This window comes from Aythya ferina, assembly GCF_964211825.1.
Source record: "Aythya ferina genome assembly, chromosome: Z".
In the NCBI taxonomy this organism is placed as follows: Eukaryota; Metazoa; Chordata; class Aves; order Anseriformes; family Anatidae; genus Aythya; species Aythya ferina.
The window spans coordinates 36,667,158-36,685,509 of record NC_140299.1 but is presented as its reverse complement, the minus strand read 5'-3'; the positions used below and the strand labels follow the sequence as shown (position 1 = coordinate 36,685,509).

General features: G+C 34.9%; 1 protein-coding gene across 2 annotated transcripts in view; it reads right to left on the bottom strand.

Annotated features, from left to right (window-relative positions):
- The window catches only part of DENND4C (DENN domain containing 4C), a 67,408-nt gene that overhangs the window by 18,597 nt on the left and 30,459 nt on the right, over positions 1–18,352 (bottom strand). Inside the window, exons 6-20 of one of the 2 annotated variants that reach the window (XM_084504904.1) lie at positions 17,311–17,552; positions 16,304–16,370; positions 15,590–15,648; positions 14,144–14,288; positions 13,603–13,778; positions 10,386–10,486; positions 8,717–8,935; positions 7,565–7,710; positions 6,357–6,392; positions 5,977–6,107; positions 5,022–5,154; positions 4,353–4,559; positions 3,556–3,684; positions 2,671–2,815; positions 2,184–2,330 (exon numbers count right to left, since the gene is read on the bottom strand). In XM_084504904.1, coding sequence (XP_084361030.1) covers positions 2,184–2,330; positions 2,671–2,815; positions 3,556–3,684; positions 4,353–4,559; positions 5,022–5,154; positions 5,977–6,107; positions 6,357–6,392; positions 7,565–7,710; positions 8,717–8,935; positions 10,386–10,486; positions 13,603–13,778; positions 14,144–14,288; positions 15,590–15,648; positions 16,304–16,370; positions 17,311–17,552 — 2,083 coding nt within the window. The remainder of the gene's footprint in view (positions 1–2,183; positions 2,331–2,670; positions 2,816–3,555; positions 3,685–4,352; positions 4,560–5,021; positions 5,155–5,976; positions 6,108–6,356; positions 6,393–7,564; positions 7,711–8,716; positions 8,936–10,385; positions 10,487–13,602; positions 13,779–14,143; positions 14,289–15,589; positions 15,649–16,303; positions 16,371–17,310; positions 17,553–18,352) is intronic. The other variant, XM_084504903.1, reaches the window with a different exon arrangement.

Below are 18,352 nucleotides of genomic sequence, written 5' to 3'. Positions count from 1 at the left end.
AAAAGGAATGCAAACACTTGCCTCCAACTTCCTTTCTAAATTTGTTGTTTTTCAGTAAGAAAGTAAGTTATTTGCACTGAAATTCATTCTTTCATTCTGTTTTGCCACAAAAGTTCAGGGTAAGAATCACCAAAATGTCTCATCTGTGTACAGATCTACTTGGTGATGTTGACAGCAGAGACAAATAGAGTTTTCAATGCATATTTTCTTTTAAAATTTACATTATATTATTGTGATATTACAAGTGTTATCCCCCCCGAATAGTACAGTGACTAACTAATTTTCCTGCAGTGTGTCTCCCTTCATTCCTTTCCCCTTTCAGTAACATCAAATATTTCATTGCTGTGCAAGGTAAATTCTAAAATGATCTACAAAAGTTACACATGTACAACAGTAATTAAGTCAGCTTCTAACAATGAATACATCCATGAAAACTATTCTGCTATAAATTGTGCTATGTCTTTGTGCCAAAGTACAAACTATAGAATGTAACAGAAAAAAAGCAAAAACATGTATTTTAAAAGAGGTGTTCCTCCATGACAGCATTTACACTTGATATCTATAACTCATTCTTTGAAAAAGTAAATTTTTTTTTTCAAAAAAATCTACTAAAGAAACAATCAAAAACCAATCTTTTTTGTTAACTTTTATCATAAGTGATGCTGTACATGCAAAAATACACAAATACTATACGGGACATATCCCACAGCAGCATGTTAAAACATGCCTCAGCTTACCTATTACAACACCTGACAGTATTTAAAAAGATCGAAGTATATGTTACTGAGTATTATATGAAAGGTATTAGAAGGCTCCATAAAACTTGAAAGACAGACGTTATTTATCTAAAGTACATATTATCACTTTTTTTTTTTTTTTTTTTTACCAATGCAGAGCAAACAGACTTTTTAATTTAATTTTTCTAAGTGGTCATCAATAAACAAATTTGTCTACTGTGTAAGATAACCTTTCATACACATAATTCACTCTGACATTCTTTGGTCCTTATTTTCTCCCTATCATCAATTCAGTGATGTTAGTCTCTGTGGTTTGCACTGAAGTGAAAATATCCTATCAATAAATGGGCAAATTACCTGCAGAAGTAATATTCAAGGGTAGAATTAAATCACACGTGCATCCAAGGCTTCACACCATATAAAGTCTGCACCCCACACCATGATAGTCAAGGACAAATGCAGCACCCGAGAGACAGCAAAGAACAAAAAGCAGAGCAACAAAGAGCAGAAAGAAGGAAAGTTCAGTAATCTAGGCAGGCATATCAGATGAAGAACAGGAATCAGACTCAAAGTTATCTTTAAAGGAGGACTTGAGATATTAAATATCATGAAGAATGTGCAAGAACCATTTGTACAGTAAGTATTGAGGTAAACAGAAAGGAAGCTTAGTTGAGACTGTGCATAGGTAATATGTAATCAGTACTAAGGCAGACACTAAGAACGATGAGTTTTGTATTGCCATCTCAAGTAGTTAACTTTCTGTGCACTCATTTCACTCCAGTTTGGCCTAGAAGAGTGCATGCCACATTCAGTTTTTCCCCAGCTTATCAACTGTCTTTCCATATGTACAGGGTGTCTTATGTGTGGTTCTGATCATTTTTGTATTCATTCTCAAATCAGGAAAACACTGGTGAGAAGCCTGAATATGGCTTTTAGAAGCACGGTTTACTATGACCAAACGTAACATACTAATTCTAGAAATGCAAATTAGACCACCCTGGATCAAAAGATGATCAACAAAGAGCAACATTTCAAAACATTACCTTCTAATCACCTCAGCAACTTTCACTCTTTTCCTTTAACACTGATGAAGATTTTACTCAGACTATTCATTTATACGAATAAATAATAATACGCAGAAATCAAAGACTTATGTCAGAGGCTTTATACCTTTTATAACAACTAGCACAAAAAGTAAAGTTCATGAGACCACAGCAAGACATTTAGCTTAAGAGTACTTCTGCTACTGTTCACTCTAAATTATAGAAGCCGCATGAACTGTGGTAAAGCAGAGACTGTATTTCTTCACATAGATCAACTCCATGCTTCATTCTCTACAGCCTCAGGAGGGGAACATGGTGGCAGTGGAGGGGAAATCAACAGGAAAACAGAAAATTTTTGCCTTTTGGGGGATTGTTAGTAGTGAAACCCAGCAGAATCTAGTACCTGTGCTAGAGTGATTATCATTGGAATCAAGCCTGACTAAGTCACTGACGAAGAGAGTGTGCTCCCCACTGTTAGCATCATTAGAACTATCCACGCTACCATGGCTCACCATGTCCCCATCACTTCCACCCGTGGTATTCCGCAGAGCTAAAGACATGAATGAGAGCTGGTTAGTAAGAGAGGATTTAAAATTTCAGGTTTTCAAATACATCTAGCCTCTTCAGACAACAGTAAATACTTTTGCTTGCACATATAAAATGAGAATATGGAATTATAGCAACAGAACTTAGACAACTCATTCTTCAGCGTAGGAAAAGACATTGTAAGACAAACAGTCTCAGCATCAAGCATCAAGTTGACTATTATCAATTTATATACATTTAAGAAGGGTTTTCTACTTGTAAAAGCCAGAATGTTAGGTGCAGTCCTTCAGAAAGCAAATCATGCTCTTGTTCAGCAGAAAAATTCATTTCACCTAACTTATTACCTGATATCACAGGTACTCGTGGGCTCTGCGTTGCTTTCTTTAGGCACTGCCTAAATTGTGCTGTGCCGCGAACTACATTTCGTACCTTTGTCCACAGAAATATGCCACTGCGGTTACTGCTAGGCCAAGGAGACTCTAAGACTGCCTACAGAGAGAGACATTGCAATAACAACAACACAGTAACAAATTTACACTAAGAAACACAGTACAGTGAGAAGCTTCTCTTTCCATACTCAAAGGACATTTCCTGCCAACACTGTGAAGTAGGACAAGTATTAGAGTTTTAGCTGTTCCCTTTTATCCTACAGCTGTGGATACACTGGCTGAGTGGCAACTGACTATGCATCAAGTTTTCCTTAATTAAACAAGATGGATCTTATTCATCTGATTAGTGTATGGTAGGAACAAAAGACCATAGTAGAGACTCTTCTCCAATTACTTTTCATACTTTACTATGAATTTCCATTAGAAAATTACAGAAACATGGAAGCAAGGAAAGCATGAGGCAGCTACTTCAACTAACCTAATCCCAACCTTCATCACTCATGGATGCTGCTACCTTAAAGGATACAACTAGGAAGAGATGGCTGTGACATGAAAGTAACTAGACAGGTTCCAAACCTTGGAAAGGAAACACTATAAATGTATTTCAACAGAATTGTCGGTTAGACAAACAGCACAGGAATGTAAAAGTAAAAAATGTAAAACCATACACTGTAGATCAAGTCAAGTGTAAACTTGTCTTAACTGCTGGCTTGCCCAACAGAAACAGCAAATTCAACTGAAGAGCTGTAACGAACAGTCTTCAAATCATGCTATAGAATAAAGGGAATAAAAAGGCAAGTGAGACATTGGTTCAGTATCTTTTGCCAAAATTTCTTTTACCTTATTGTAATAGCCGTAAGTGATAGCATTTGGCTGTATTCCAGCATTTTTCATTTCAAAGAGGACTCTCACGGCCTGAACAGGCTGACCCCACAGTCCACAGAGTTGCATCACAACTCTGTAGCACACCTGACAAGATACAAAAGTCCATAGATTAACAGATGACAAGGATTTTGAAACTGTTTAAGCTCTTCCCAAACTTCACACAAAAGGGAAAGCCATATGAAAGCAGCTACTCAACCAACAGCCAGAAGAGGGAGCAAAAATTCAACAGGAAACTACACAAGCTGAAATAACACCAGGAGTCACACACAAGTGCTTTTTTTTTTTCCCCACTTGGCTTTTCTGTTTGCGAAATAAAGGAGGGAAGGAAACACCCACGCAAAAAAGTGGGATAACTTGCTTCTTTGTGTTTGCGTATACTACTGCAAGAATGGAATGCTGCACACAAATCCATTATCCCTTCACTTCAGTATGACTGCAGAGCATTAATTCAAAGCACATTTTAAAAACAGAGATATTCAAGAACTGCCTTCTGGAAGAAGTCTGGGAGAAGATGAGCAACACTAAGCTGGATTACATGAGTAAGCTGATACTATGTCAATGATAAGAAAAAAAAAAAAAGAAATATTTCTAGTTTTCTTAGTTGGGCAGACTTTTGTAAGACCATTTTGATGTAGCTTTAAAACAGGTCAGACTGTGAGAATGCTTAACCTGCTGTTGGTGGTGAAACACACTATATTTGCACTTTGTCTTCTGCTCTGTGTTCACAGTAATGATATTTTATTCAGACTTGCCTCATCTAGTGGTTCCACGTCAGTTTTCCTCATTTTAATTAGAACATCATATGCCTGCTGCAGTGCTTTGACCTTGGGATGTGCAACTCTGATGTAGGCTGGCAGACAAATAAACCATAAGCTGTAACTGTGACTGTAGAGACATTTAGCCCACTGTGGGGGGCTTACATAATACTTCTTGGCTAACTTATGGGCTGTTTTTATTTCCTGTAAGGGTGAAAAAAAAACAAAGATGACAAAGGTGAACAACCAGAGCCTAGAAAACATTACTAACTCAGATACTAAGCTATTAAAAGTAGGCATTTAATAACAATGAACAAACACTAAACTGCCATTCTATTCTTAGCACCCTCTTTTGAAGGTTCTCCACAAACAAAAAATAGCACCTGAATTATGCCTTCCCCCCCATTTTAAGCATTCATTTTAATTTCATTTTGTTTTATACCATGGCCTGAAGTTTAATGACTAGTTTGACGGTAAACTTTTATCTCAGATGCTAATCTTTTGCTTTCCATTTCTTTTCCTGGCAAGTTTTGCTTCTCAATAGTTACACATAGACTTAGTTTCCAACAAAGTAATTTGTAGTATAAATATGCAGCAGTAATTTTTATCAAAGCAGCTTAATATCTTTCAGTATTCACATGGTGATTATGGTAAGACTTATCTGACCTGTTTTGTCCTCTTTGCCATGAGTGCTGGACTATTTGAAATGCTGCTTCCAGCTGGGTGTCTGCTGAAGGAGAGCTTCAGTTCCTGAGGCCTGTCAAACAGCTTGAAATCTAGTCGTGGAAAGTTTTTGTAGCTACATAGATATATATATATAAAAAAAAAAAAAGTAGGGAAAAGCTTTTTATGTATCTGCTGAAAGCCTTACAAAGACAACTTGCATGCAAATAACTGATAAACAGGAAAATAAAGGAACCAGGGGATTTATATGTATGTTTATAACATGATCCTTTTAGTCCTGTTCACAAAGATATCACAAAAAAGAAGCAGCCTTGGACATTAAATCCCAGTAGACCATGGATATAAGAACCAGACCACTATCCACACCACATAGGTCTGGGAAGCACTGATGATAATTACTAACAACAACAGCTGGAAACAGACTTCTTTGCCTCCAAGAAAGAGCAAGAAAAACATAACCACAGTGTGTGCAACTCCACACTTCCTGCATAGGGCTGAAAAACACTGAATGGAAGAAGTCTGAAAAGTGGAAAGGGTGTTTTTCTCTTTTGGTTCATGAGTTGCAAATCAATAGTACTGGGCAAATCCATTACCCACCCCCTGTCATTCCTACCCTGGAACAAAGACAGTTCCTACAAAATCCACATAAATGGCTCAAGGAAAGATAGACATTAAATACACGTAGCAAAGCATTACTACAAAGTTGGCAAGTAGTTACTAAAAACTACAACCAAAAGCTACTTGCCCTCAAACATGCCCACACAAAATACTTCCAGGCCTTCAGAAACTTACCGGAGTCCAGGCAGATCACATCTTTTTAAAGATGTCCTTACCATTTATTAAGGTGAGTCTTGTGCCAAGCTGAAATATCTGCCCCGCTCAACATCATAAGAGTTCTAATACTCCAGTTTCTCTACGTTAATTGATTGAACCGTACCTGTATTTTGGTGCTCGGTCTTGTCCATCATCAGGGGGAGGTTCTGGTGGCATTATAAACACTGTGTGTTCACTTTTTTGTGACTCATCAAGCTCAATCAACCGTGCATCTTCAAAAGAATCTGCGTCAACCTGAAAGGAGAGTTTGTAATCTGAGTCCTGAGTTTAGCTTTGGGATAAAATGTACATTTTAATATTAATTATATTAAAGTATATGTAAAAATACACTGTTTCTGTTCTTGATTTTATACATTATGTGTAAGCACAATATATAAAATGTATCATATTTGTTATCAATGCTCAAATATCAGTTCTACAGCCCTGTCTCTTCACTTTTATTACACAGTAAATTATCTCTGAACATACTGAGGGTCAAAATACCTTGTCTCCTTTTTCTGTTCCTTTATCTGGAAAGAGCTAGGAAAAGAGAAAAAAAATCAGAGTTTATTCTCAATGGAAAAAGATCCTAAATAATTCTATTACAGCCATGCGTTTTACTGAAATATTAAATGAGTAATACCAAGTATTCACACTACTCTGGAAGCACTTTCATTTTCAAATACCTTGCTGAAAGCAAGAAGTTATCAGAATGCTTTCAATCTGTTGACACTATGGACTAAATACAAAACCTTAAATCTATTAAAGAAGCTTTAACTTAGCTTAATTGAAATAAACTGTTTTTTGCATATATTTTCACTATGACAATTTAAGTATGCAACACATTAATAACTTGCAATTACTGTAAGTTATCAACATTACTAAACAGAGCATAGTCTAGACACATACTGTAGATGCACACCCCCTACTTGGCATAGAGAAAAATAAAGGCAAGGATACTTTGAAACTTTTTTTTTTTTTTTGCGATCTGCTTTAAGTGGTATTTTGATTGGAAACAATACTGAATCAACAAGTTATTTGCACAGCTTAGTGCAAAAATCAATGTTCTGTCCAGAAGGGATCATATATATGCACATAAAAAGTATATAAAAACCGCTAGCTCTGAAATTTTATCTTGTGAACCTGTCATTTTTAAGATGAAGTCATAAACCTAATAACCTATGTAGCCTAGAAACATGCTGAAGACTTGGCTTCAAAAAAAAACATGAATGGGTTACAGCAATCTTTCTCATATAAAATACATGCAATGAAATGAAGTCTTATCTTTGTAAATCAGTTTTGACCACAAGTCTGAGCACTAGGCATATTTTTATGTTTAAAGTTTATCATGTGAAGTTTGTCATGTGAAAAAGAACACCACAGATGGCAGTGGTAGATAAGTCTAAATTAGAGTGAGGCAGATTACTGTTTAAAAAGGAAGATATAAACGACATTGTGTTAAAGTGTCATGAACTGGTACTTTTCACATTCTCTTACAGCTTGACATCCTGCAGGGCTTTAATTACAGACTCCTGTATTAACACAGAAAACTATGACCATGCAAGAAGACAAAGGAAGAAAATAATTCAGCAATAATAACCAAAAATTCCAGTCTCTCACACTTGTTACAGAGGGTAGCTGCCTTTACAAGTAAAAGGCAGGACAATAAAAAAAAAAAAAAAGCATATAATTTAATTTAGTATGTTTTTCACCTTTTCTATGCAGTCATCAAAAAATGCCAAGCCAGTATCCTTGTCACTCACAAAACTGCACTCTTCAATAAAGCTGCTGAATATCTGCGTTTTGGTGAGATGCGTGTAGAACTTCGTATAGGCACGGTCTCTACTTTTTAAAAATCCTGGTTAGAAAAAGAAACACAGAAGTAAATAGTTAAAAGTTCCATAAGAAACTATGCTGTAAAAGTGTTAACATAAAACATTTACAGTGCTAATATATAAAACATTGGCTTTATTAGTAAAAACAACTACTTATCACTTGCATTCAGAAGATTAAAATAAACTTGTTTATGTAAGATTTCTTCCACATAGTTAACAATACATGGCATGCAATCATCCCCATGTTATCACAATCTGTTTGCTGATTTGTTGACTTATTATGGACAAAAAAGGAGAATGTGACCTCATTCATTAAATGCAGAAGCATTTACATTTTAGACAATAATAAAAAAAATCCCCTTCCACTATTCTAGAAGTAAACATTTATGATTTTTCAAGTGTTTAAATAAGAATCCCATCTCAAATCTCTCTTCTAGATAATTTAAAACAAAACAAGAAAAAAAACACAAAATACCCTCCCACACACACACATGCACAAAAAAAAAAAGAAAGAAAAAAGCAAACAAACAATCAAACAGACAAGACAAGCCACCAGTGACATTCTATCTGGCATTCAACTGATGAACAGATATGAAAAAGTCAAAGTGATATGGTAAGTGATAAAGTGAAAAAAAATAAGATGACCTTTACCAACTACTGTTTTGTTATGTTTCTGAACTCTGCCCAGTACTCTTTTATTTTCCCATTTATATCAAAAACATTATTTTGCTCTTCATCAATGGGCTTCTGCCATTTTTGCTCCATACAAATTGAGAAATATTCTTTAATTCCCAAGAAGTGCCCTTACAGAATGTGCCACGAGAAGAAGGCATCCCCCTACTGAAAGACAATTTTTCTAATATCAGAGTTGTTACAAAATGGGATTCTATTCGTGTGTATCAATATTCTAATCAACTTCAAACAGCTTGATTTTATATAACTGCAATTCCAAATATTGCCAAGAGTTGCACCAAAGGAAAATCTGGGTTAACTCCAATACGATCAGCAATTTATTTCTCTCAACCTCACCTTGATGATCAAACAACGAATCAGCAGCAGTTGCTTTATTTGAAGGTGCCTGAGTGATTGGTTTGAGGAACGTTCTGTAACCCTTTAAAATAGATGCCATGAAACGTAGAAAAGCTTCCTGGATCTCCATCTCAAGTTCTGTCATCTTCTTCTGCCAGGAGAAATCTGCCTCGATAGGAGTCATCTCCACTGCTGAGCCTTCTGGTGCTTTCTTGTGAACTAGCAAACAGCAATATACACAATCCTGTATTAAAATGCAGCATAGTTGAATAGACAACATTTGCAAGATATTGAATATGATTTTTTTTTCTTTTTTATTTCCCGTATTTAGAAATTACCAACACTGTAAATAAGTTCTCTTCTTGTCCTGTTATTACTTTCCAATTGATCTGGCCCATATAAAAAGTAGTTATTTCAGGAGTTGCTTATGTGTTTTTCTAACTTATCAAGGCTTCTGTTACCTGAGAAAACGAGCATTACCTTAATTTAGATTTTGCTATCACATTCCCAGCTAAACTCTGTCTTTCAGTAACAAGTCAACACAAAGGATTCTGTTTTCCCTGTTCTGCTGATTACTTAAGATTGCACATCGAGGAAAAAAATGTGCTTTAAATTATTTTTCCAGTGACAATTTTAACATTTTTGTATACCAAAGGATGGAAAGAAGCAGATCACATAAAGAGTTTATTCTTGGACTTAGAAAACAACAACAACAAAAAAACTAGCAGGTACTGCTTCACCTTTGAACACAGTTACAGATTTTTATTATAATATAAATGTAAATAGTAATATAAAATAATACTGTTGAAATGGGAATTCAGTCTGCAGCATTTACACATTAAGTAGAGTATCATGCCCTGCTGATAAAACCAAAAACAAAACAAAAGTTGAGGTTTTCTAACAGTAAAGGCAATCTGGAAAAAAAAAAAAAAAAAAAAAAAAGAGGAAAGAAAGAAAGGAAATTAAGGCAAGAAAGCCCAACTCCTAATTAATACATTTTCTGTTTTCATAGTTTACCAACTTTTTTTTTTAATATCTGTTGTATACCCATGAAGCTATCATTGTCTCCTTTATAAATACACAACTGAACATACTCTGAACAAGATTGTCTTAAAGATCCTGTCTACAGATAGATAGAAGATATACCTGCAGAATAATTTAGTTACAACTCTGTTCTTACCTTTCCAAGCCATTAGTATGATGGTCAGTTTTTCCTCTTCCTTTTGAAAAAAATACTTTCAACATTTTGCTACTGGATTTTTTTTGTAGGAAAGTCAGTACCTGAGATATTCAACTATATCTGCACAATACCTGGAGTATTGTGCAGTATCTTACTCAAACACTTATTTCCTTTATTATTTTTGATCAGAACAGTGAACATTGTTTATGCTGAGACCCAAATGTGTTTCTGTTGAATCTTTGTTTAAATATAACTTAATCATTACTAAAGGCTGAAAATTCCCCACTTTGAGGAAGTGACAACAAAGAAAAAAAGTCTAAAAAGATTTACACCACGTTACCAAGAAGTCCTTACATTTATACACTACTTATAAATTATAAGACCTGTAGATGTGTATCAGAAAATTTAGTAGTTTTCTTCTAATATTTACTTTCCCTGCTTTAGGCAGTTTCTGTTCTTATCCCTTCCCATTTATTTTAGATATTTCACCTGCTGCCAGCTGTGGGTGCAGTTTCTTTAAGGTGCTGAGCAGACTTTTACATGGCTTCTTAGGAAACTGCTTCCAGTTTGTGCTCTTCTTATCATCTGATCTAAAACACAGGGGAGGATAAAAGGATATATAAAATACAGACCATATAGAAAAGAATAGCTTCCATTGGCCTAAGTTAATTCATTTTCAGAAAAAGGAAATCATTTTGAAAAGAAACCTTGTCACTGTCCCTATTTGTCAGAAATAATAAATATAATAAAATGGAGTGACATTAACTCAGCACTTCATTTCCTCAGAAAAGAGCAGTATAAATTGACTTATGGGTAGTTTTCTCCATTCTGGAAGGAGGATCTATATTGAGATCTGATTTAGAGTTTTTGGTTGAAGTGTCACATTGCTGAGTTTCTTCTCAGAATCTATACCAGTCTCACTAATATAATCTGAACACATTAATCTGTATATGGTTATTAGTTTAGACTATTGTAAACTTGCTGTTCTGCTACTGACACAAATAAAGGCTGTTTGCCACTACCACATGAAGTTAAATTCCTGTAAAATGCTGGAAGACCAGTCAAGTAGCTCTATGCTCATAAGCTTTATAGTCACTGTCACATGTCTATGACAATTAAGTTCCCAATTTCAGCTTCAATCAAAGGCTGCCAGGAATTAGGAAGATTGGAAATTCAGTTTACAATTTGGAAATTATGTGGTTGATTAAATAATGGGATAAATTGGTCTGAAGGTATGCTCATCTTTGTCAGAGGAACAAGGGATACAATGCCAGACCCCATTTAACAGATGAATATAGAGACAGAAGGGAGAGTCACAAGAACTCCTAAGCTCGTCGTGGGAGAAAGAAAGTGGAACAGAATTTCCCTAATAAGGTGTAGAGCAAACTTTGATGCCACAAGACCTAACCAGTTATTACTATTTCCGCTGATGCTGTCACTGTGATATTGCACTTAGCATCAGTAGAACTGTTTGCTCAGTTGGCACAGACACATAGCTTCCTTAAGGAGGAAGTATACATTAAATGTATTAAAAATAAAATTAATTAATGAATTAAAAAATAAAAATAAAAATGCATGCTTGCAGATATCATCTCCTTTTTTTCCCACCACAAAAGCATGCCTACAAACAATATAAGCAGTACTGTTCCAAAAATGCAAGAAAAAAAAAAAACTATTAAGAAAAAAAAAAAAAAAAAACACCTCTCAAATTTGCACCCAAAAAGGCTACTTTCCTTAATGAGCTTTTGATGTTAGTTTCACAGAGATGGTTGAAAACATCCAAGAAAAGACTTTAAGGAAGATGCTGAATGAATAAAAGACATTCAGTAGTTTTCGCAGTAAATGAAATTTTAGTCTATCATAAGGAAGATACCAGCAAACTTGGCCTAGAAAGATGCCAGTCAGGCAGATTGATGTACTAGAAAACACTGATTTTTTCAGATGTTATTCTTCTACTATGCAGAAATATTTTACCTACATGCAGTTTACCTACATATCTCCAAAATGGAGAAATATCCTCATTTCCAGGTTAAAAAAAAAATACCTCCAAGTTTTATAATGCAGGTACCAACATCTCTCATTTACTTGAAGTCAAATGTTGAAGATGTTCAATTCCTCTTAAAGTCAAGTAAATAGCATAGATTAAATATGTCCAAAATGGACAGCAAAAGACAAAAAGATCAGTTAGCCACTGAAACAGAAAAGGACTTAAAAGATATTAAAGGAAAAGGTGCCAGAATCTTTTCAGTTGTAGACAGATAAGACATCAGCCACTGGTAGATTTTTAGTTCAGTAACTAGTAGCCAACTTTATCTTTCTATGACTCATTCCAACAGAATCTTTACTGTCTCCTTTCTCCGCTAAATCTACTGCCTTACTCCAATTCTTTTTTTTTTTTTTTTTTTCCAACCCAGACATCAATTTCCATTCTTCTTATTAAAAAAAAGACATTTTTCATTGCAAAAGGTATCTTCACATAAAGTTATCTTCCTTACATTTCTTTCACACATAATTATTCGTTTGATGGCACAACACTTTACATACAATGATGAAAATGTTTTTTGCGATGTTTTTATTGGGGACCCAGGAGAAGAAAAAAGGCAAATAAAAAATATGAATACAATCTACTCTGTTGTTTACTCTTTTCTTTGATGCTACTAATCACACAATACATTTCAATAACTTAAAGGAAGCATTTGATTCAGTAAGGCATCATAGGAAGGGTCCTTTTTACGCAATGAAAAGCATGAAAGCTTTCAAGTGACCCATAGATCAAATGACTAATTTTGATTCGAGTTAGTGAAAATGAAATCAAGAGTTAAAGTGACACGAGATGATTTAAGACTATATTTTCACACAGAAGAGACACGCATTATTCAGTGATGTTCACCCTCAGATAGCTTACATCCCTCTTTCTACTTTTGATCTAATTACTCTAAATGGAAAAGAATTTATAAATTTAATAAATCATTTTAAAATCAGGTATTTACAATCCCATTTAGATTTATCACAGAAGAAATTCATTCTAGATTAGCCTCTCCTATAGAAGTTGTAAAGAAACCCTTCATGCAACACTTTATTTAAGACAAGCATTCAAAACATAATTAAATGAAAATATTTTAAAACAAATATAGGCAATACAAAAAGTTTTGCTTGATTGATCTCACTGAGAAGTCAGCTCCTGTAACTTAATAAATTATTTTTATTTCATTACACTAACAAAAAATGTCCTGAATTCAAGACAGCTTCAAAAGCTTCATGAAGGGTCCTGAAACTCTCATGTTCAAACCCAATATTCAATGAACACAGGCAAATCAAATCCTCAAGTGGTGAAGCAAGGTGAAAATGCATAAAATGGTGGCACAATAAAAATAAACTGTTCTTCCTCTATTCTAGCTTGTGTCCCATTTCCTAAATAAGCAGTATGAGAAGTGAAGGAAAAAGAAAACAAACACACATTATCATTTCAAGCAACATCTGCAGCACATTATTTATTTTTTAATTTTATTGGCAACCCCCAAATGCTGACCCTTGACTTAGTGATTTTCAAGTCTCTATAAAGCATTAGAAGCGAGATAAAGAACAGAGGACAGGCAGAAACAAAACCATATTTGACAAAACAGTTTTTAAATAAAGTTTGCTCTCTCTCACGTAGTTCAGCAATTTCTCCATCTACAGATAGATATAAAAACCCCATAGAACTTACATGTACACCATGTTTGTGTCTAAGTCAATGCACACAATGTCCTGTGGTGGATCATACAGATCAAAATACCGTGAATCAACTCCAACAATAAATGGAACAGGTGCACTGAGTACGGTGGCCAGAGACAAAGGACATAGGGGGATATATGGACATTGCCACTGAAATGGAAATATCATCTGAAGGAAAAATGAAATGAAACCGATTCATTAAAACAGGACAACAGACCTTGTACAGCATAAAACAGGTAAGTTTGTTACATGCAGCAAGTTGAAATTAAATTGCTAGAAACCCTGTTACACTGTCAAAAAAGAGTCTTCAACTTTGATCACTTGTTTACAGGACATTTCTTACTTATCTATGCAAAAGCATTGATCACTTCAACAATTATAGTAATTAGACATGCTAGAGCGATTTAACTAAACGCAATTGCTAGGAAAAAAATGATCATTTAATGCAATCATTTTAACTTATAAAAGCCTCATAGTAATTATGGAGTTTCCAACATTTTCCCTTGCTGCTGTACAGAACACCTTGTACTTACAGCTACTACAGCTTCAGCAACTCCTGTCAATACAGCTGGTCTAAGAGAATGAAGGAGGATCTTGCCTTCTAACAATACAAAGAGTAGCAGGGTGGCACAGTTTTCTGGTCCAAGATTCATGAGTAGAGTACTGAAGTCTGCTCCACTAAGGGGTAAATGGAAAGGAGAGAGGGGGAAAGAATGTTACAGGATTTAAACATTAAAAGCGAGAGCGAGGCACTACTAAATTTCTAAGAGCTGTTTGGACCTACAAGTTGAATAATTCTTAGATATTTTATGTGTGGTAATAGTAGTATTTAATAGCTAGCACTTCAGTGTGAGACTTGTACTGCAACACAAAAACGTAAATTCAAAAGTACTGTTACAGAAACATATGCCTTAAAATGCTACTGTGTGGTTTATGGCTCTCTCACTTATGCACAAGCAGCTTGTCTTCCTAACAGTAACACAGACCTAACTAGTTATCACCTAATCCAAGCACAAAAAAAACACTACTAGTTTCATAGGATGTTACCTCAAGCAAGAATAATGAATTACAGTATCTATTTTATCTTAGTATCACTATTTTAAATTCTAGTACTAGTCAAGTAGAAAATAAATAAATAAATTCAGCATTCTCATAGCAACATGCATTTAGTTTCTACAGTTTAATCTCCATTTCATTTCTTTGGAAACCATACAGATATTTAGGAATTTTAATGACATCTGTAAAAGTAGAAGAGGGGTGTAAAATCTGTCCTTATAATGCTAATTACATGTTACTTTGCAGTTTGATGGCTAGCTGCAATTTTTCCCTTAAGTGGCTGAGCAACAGCTGAGATTTAAACATTGGATCCTTTTGCATATACAATATTATATATGATAACATTTAAGGGAAAACAATGTAAAGAAGGGTGATTTTTTTTTTTTTAATTAAAAGCAAAACCAAAGCAAACAAACAAAAAGTCATGTCATATTCATAAGGAACTCTAGCCTTGTAGGTGTTATCCAAAGAGACTGCATCAAGCCTCATTCACAAATATTTTAAGTTACAATTTTGGATTTTCAAAGTGTTTGTGCACTTGGGCATTTATTGATTTCACATAACTGCTTAACATAAATGTCTCCCTTGGAACCAAAAAGGGATAAACAGCTCAAGATAACAAGAAATCTATCTATGGTATTTTTAAAAAAGTCTTTACTGTTTATATTCTAAAGATGGAAGATACTTAAATACATGTATTATTTCCTTACAGCCTCCTTTCTTCAGGATAATCAGTAATACCATTCTTTCATAAGGGACAGGTCTATGTCATAAAAACAACACTGTCTAATATTTCAAATACATATTGTGCTGTTTATAAAATCTAATAATATTGAAATAGCGTTTGGCTTTCTTCTATGCTTCATTTCTATTTGTCTTGGGATGTCTCAATTACAATGCGTTTAAAACATTGATAATGATACCTTAGTGGTAGTGGTGTAGAAACTGGCTGAGACAATATTAACGCATCATGGGCAGAAAGCTGAAACACAAAATAATTCATGATTGGCAAGAACAATTCCAAAGTTAGTGAAGTAAAATATTCCGGTGTAACTACATATCCATAATATAATAAAATGCCTGGCAGACAGAGTCACAATGTCATGAAAGAAATGTGAATCAAAAAGGTTTGGAGCTTTTGTTCACTAAGTCAACAGAGCTTGTATTAGTCACCAAAATAATTCTCAGAAGTTACAAGAAACTGTTTATGACTCATTGTTGAACATGTAGCTACTGCTAGGTGATTAAGCAGAGATCACAAGAGACTGCCCCAGGGGACTAACATATGAACCACGGTAGTGGACAAGTGAAAGAACGGTAGAAAACAAACAACCCCCAGTGGCACAGAGCAAATGACGTCCATAAAATGAAAGACCAATATAAGGCAGAAATTTCAAAAATGCAAGTAGGATGCTGCTGCAGTCTGTACCACACAAAATCTAGAAATAGCTTCCTTTGCTAGGTTAACCCGGGTTTATATCCATGTAAGAGAAGGCTATTCCACACATCTCCTCCCATCTCCCTTCCAGCAGCTGGATATTCAAAGCTGAGTAAAAAAACTAATAGAAGAATCCAGGCTTTCAAAGGCAAAAAGGAGTATTATGATAACTAAAAACGAAAGTACATGTTTTGCCTACCTGCACAAGAATTCTTGGCCTTTGTGGTGAAGGGAAAGGTATATTGTGCATAAAATGGGATATGTGCCTGAACAGAAGATAAAATGTTAGAAAACCAGCACTGAGAACAAACAAGGACTGAAAACAAAGTCACATTTTGGAATTTGTACATCCCATATGTTACAGAAGTACAGTTACAATTTATTTACTGTTTTGATAAGTTTAGGAGCCTGTTTACACAAGCTGAAAGAAAGAAGCCTCACTCGCTCACATTTCATGAGTGAAAATTAATAGTGGCAGCTTCATATATGCATGGAAAAGGTAAGAACACACTGGCCATGTAGGCAAATCATGTAAAAATCTCTGGTAGACAATCTTCATGTTACACAATTTCTCATCAGGCTTAGCTAGGAGAAAGTATACTTAGCTACCAGAAGTCCAATGCAATTTTGAAGATAACAAGTTTTCAGTGAATGTTTATGTTTTTTTTTTGAATCTCTTACAATGAAAAGTATCCTCTATAAAGTTCATATTTTTATACATACATATATATGGGGCAGGGAAGCCAGGAAGGGAAAGGAGTGAGGAAGCAGAAGGTAGAAGAAGGTAGAGGGAGTGAAACAGAATTCATCTGCAGTTGTTGCAGTGCTTCAATATGGACACATATGCACTGCTAATGAAAAGAGTCCTTGTGCTTACATTTAATAATCTAAAACACAGGACTGCAAGCACTGGCATGTCTCTTACAGCTCAACCATTTTCTGTGTCTAACAAGTTTAAAAGGAAGTTACACAGGCTTGAAAAATTTTAACAGAAGAGCAATGGTAAAAATCTGCAAAAGCTACTCTTATTAAACAGAAGAAACTACAACTTCTCTCAGTGCAATCAGTAACGATATAAGCTGCACAGGGCAACCAAGATAATGGTGGAAATACAGTACTTATGGAAGTGTGACATATATATATCAGATGACCACTTGAGCTGATATAACCATCTTTACACATTAGCTTGAAAGATGTTTTACGTACTTTTCAATGGGAAGAGGATGAGGTCCAGAGACAGACAGTTTGTAGATGAACATCAGGAATTTTCGAAATGCTTCAAAGAAAGGCCAATGTGAGAGAAGGCAGATACATTTATTAGAATTGATGGACTTGGAAGTAACCACTTTCCTCTCTACAGCTGTCAAGAGACCCAGCTGCAATTGTTGCTTTTCTGTTAGCAGCTCCTGGGGATAAGGCTCATAAAACTGAATAGCAGCACCATAAACCTAAAAAATGAAGAAACACAACTGAGCAGACTTGGTATTTAACAGAAGTTTGGGTTACAGTTTTTGAACTATCCATAAGTCATTGGTGTTTGCACACATAGTACAGTGGTTTTCTTAGTAGCTTGTGAAAACTATTTTTCATTTATCTAACATACACTAAGCACCCTTATAAAGGAAATATTAAATATTTTGGACTCTTGTGCCTCTCTTCCTTTTTGTAATGGCACATTACTCAAAGTATTTGTACTCAGTAAAATGAAAGGGAACGAACCAAACTGCATTCCATAACAAAACCCTACCTATTAACTGTTACTGGTCAAAAAATCACCTCACAAGATGACTGTATGCCGTAACATTCTCTTATCTTTACCACATTAAACAATGAAAAATATTTTAGCTTTGACTCTATTTTAATCAAACTAAACAGGGACCAATCATTTCTAATATTCTTTTATTATTTGCACAAGTTTCCTAACTGACTGAATTATTCTAGCAAGTTCAGCAAAAGGTGAGCAGGGAGAGGTGGGTACCAGAGCATATGTTATTTCTGTGCAAAATACTGGCAGCTACTGTATTCACCCTTGTAAATGAAGTATTAGTACCTTGGAACAACACTTTTTCTTGTTTGGCCATAGAGAAGTATATAAACTTCTCTGATGGGGGACTGAGCCTGAGCAAAAGTTAAGCTGTCATCGTTAACGGGGCCAAACTATTGTTTATTAGTCACAGACAGCTAACCACATATTACAGTCACTTACTCCCTTTTGTAGTTCACATACTGTGCACAGTTGGCAAGTTGA